Genomic DNA, 2,299 nt, shown 5'->3' with positions numbered 1-2,299 from the left:
AGACCAAAACGACACCAGCCACCATCCCTCAAACAATTAATTCGCACAGATTTCACGGAACAAACATCCAAGTATCCAGAGGAGAGGCACCTTTATACGAGTTAACACACACAAGAAATAGAAGCCTGCACCCAGTACCTCCAACTCAATAACGGCAGTGTGACGCCCACCGAAAACTGCTTAGCTCTACAGAAAAAAGACCTATCTTATTTGACAATATTGAGCTGATCCATCATAGGCCTGTGGCCCTGATACCGATCAGATGTCTAAAACAGCAAATAAGAACATTAGATCCACGGCTATCAAAGGCCAGTGTAAGATCCCAGTAGAATCAATACACATTTTTAATTTTGGCATCACCTGCAACCAAAATCTAATTGAACACTTTGGCAAGCCAGGATCCCGTGACTGTGACTAAGTAGTGAAAACCAGAACTGAAAAAGGTTCTAATAAATTAGCTGTATTTACAATGTGATCAGCTGTAATTGCCACAACAAAAAGCTTTGACAAAACAAATTGTAACTCTTTGAGACAGGCCAAAATTGTTAAAGCCACTTTATCAAAACCTTGTTTCTTAAGCAAAAGGACTGAACACCAGCATGCTTAAAGCAGTTCGAAACCCACACCAGTGTCCAAAGACGAGTTATCAAACACTTGAACACTGGGGCCAAATACTGGAAAAAAACTGCTTTTATGATCTCAGAAGGAACAAACATTCAGTGAGGTAGTTAGCAGACTTTCATAAATAAACAAAACACAAACAAAACAATAATCATGCTTTATCTGGGCAGGTTTTTATCCTTCACAATTTCCACAATCACTTCGGGAGAATGCAGGTTTTCCTGAACTTTGGTGTGTATTACGAGGGGACAAAATGGAGAAGAAGAGGAAGAAAAAGAAAGAAGAGGGATATGAAACAGATAAATAGTATGCTGTTCTTCACTGAGGTAACGAACAACAACATCCAAAAGCAACAAGCACATCCTTACCATAATGCTACTTCCTATTAATTATCATAACCTCCTCACCCTTATATTTTAATTATTCATTCATTTCTTTAAGGAGAACTGTCTGATTATTTTTATTATTATTAATTATTATTATTATTATTATTTTTTGCATTTCATATAATTATTTTTCCCCCCACAAAGCCAACTGAATAAAATGTCATTGATAATGTATTTTTATTGTGACATAGTAAGTCCTGAAATGTCGTACATATTTCTCATATCTTCATGTAGGAAAGCAGCAACAGGCTGCAAATGTTATTTGATTGTGTTAACTCCAAAACATCATTTTCACCACTGCCTTTCAATCACAGAATGATTCTTAACACAATACATCATTTAAGATTTTCACTGTGGAAGAAGAAGAAGAAGAAAAAATGAAAAAAATGAAGAATTAATTTTTTATGTTTTATGACACGTAAAAGGAAATCATGCAGAACTCATTTTGTGTAATTTTGGATTGAAAGGACATGAGTATTCTGACTGCTCTTTCCCTGGATGGGTATCATCAGATTTGATTGGACTGTTTAATGGTGGATCATTTTGAATGATGAATTAAATACATCCATGGTGAAGTTGTGTGTAGAAAACAGATCAAATATCCAAAAAAGACTCACAAATCAGAACAAGACTTCTACATTTTTGAGTGAACGAGACTGTTATAAGAAATAACAGAAAGTAAATCATCAGCAGCTGCAGTATCTCTCAGCTGTATCAGTGCAGTCACTGTGACTCTGACTGACGGAGGTTTTTGTACGACTCTTTATCACTGTGTGAACACACAGCTACTAGGACAGTGTACACTCTGACAGTAATAATCTCCTGTATCTTCAGTCTGGACTCCACTGATGGTCAGAGTGAAATCTCGTCCAGTATTCGCTGTTCCACTGCCACTGAATCTAGATGGAGTTCCTGACTGGAGGGTGTTTATGCCATAAATGAGGAGTTTAGGAGCTTCTCCAGGTTTCTGCTGATACCAGTATAAGCCATTGCTGTATATTCCTACATCTATATTACACTCTATTGTAGCTGTTTGACCCTGTTGGACAGTTTTAATTTCAGGTTGAGTCAGAGTGACTCCTCTGGATGCTGAAGAAGAGAAAATTTGTTTGTAAATCACCTTTATATCAGAATATTGGTATATTAAAATGGTAAAAACAACAATAGCTTATTATTCATATCAAAAACTATTATCACACCTTGAATAAAAGCTGCAATGGTCCAGATGAAGATGATGATGTTGTTCATTGTTGTTGTTGTGTCTTGTGTGATGATGAAGATTGTGTTCTGTT

General features: G+C 36.4%; 1 gene segment (V, D, J or C); it reads right to left on the bottom strand.

Annotated features, from left to right (window-relative positions):
* Window positions 1-1,169: 1,169 nt before the first annotated feature.
* On the bottom strand, window positions 1,170-2,299 carry LOC109075687. The segment is given in 2 exon segments: window positions 1,170-2,096; window positions 2,207-2,299. Coding segments are annotated over 2 exon segments (372 nt in total).

This window comes from Cyprinus carpio, chromosome A25 (genome assembly GCF_018340385.1).
Source record: "Cyprinus carpio isolate SPL01 chromosome A25, ASM1834038v1, whole genome shotgun sequence".
NCBI lineage: Eukaryota > Metazoa > Chordata > Actinopteri > Cypriniformes > Cyprinidae > Cyprinus > Cyprinus carpio.
Note: the sequence above shows the minus strand (reverse complement) of the source record. Positions and strands in the feature narration are given on the sequence as shown.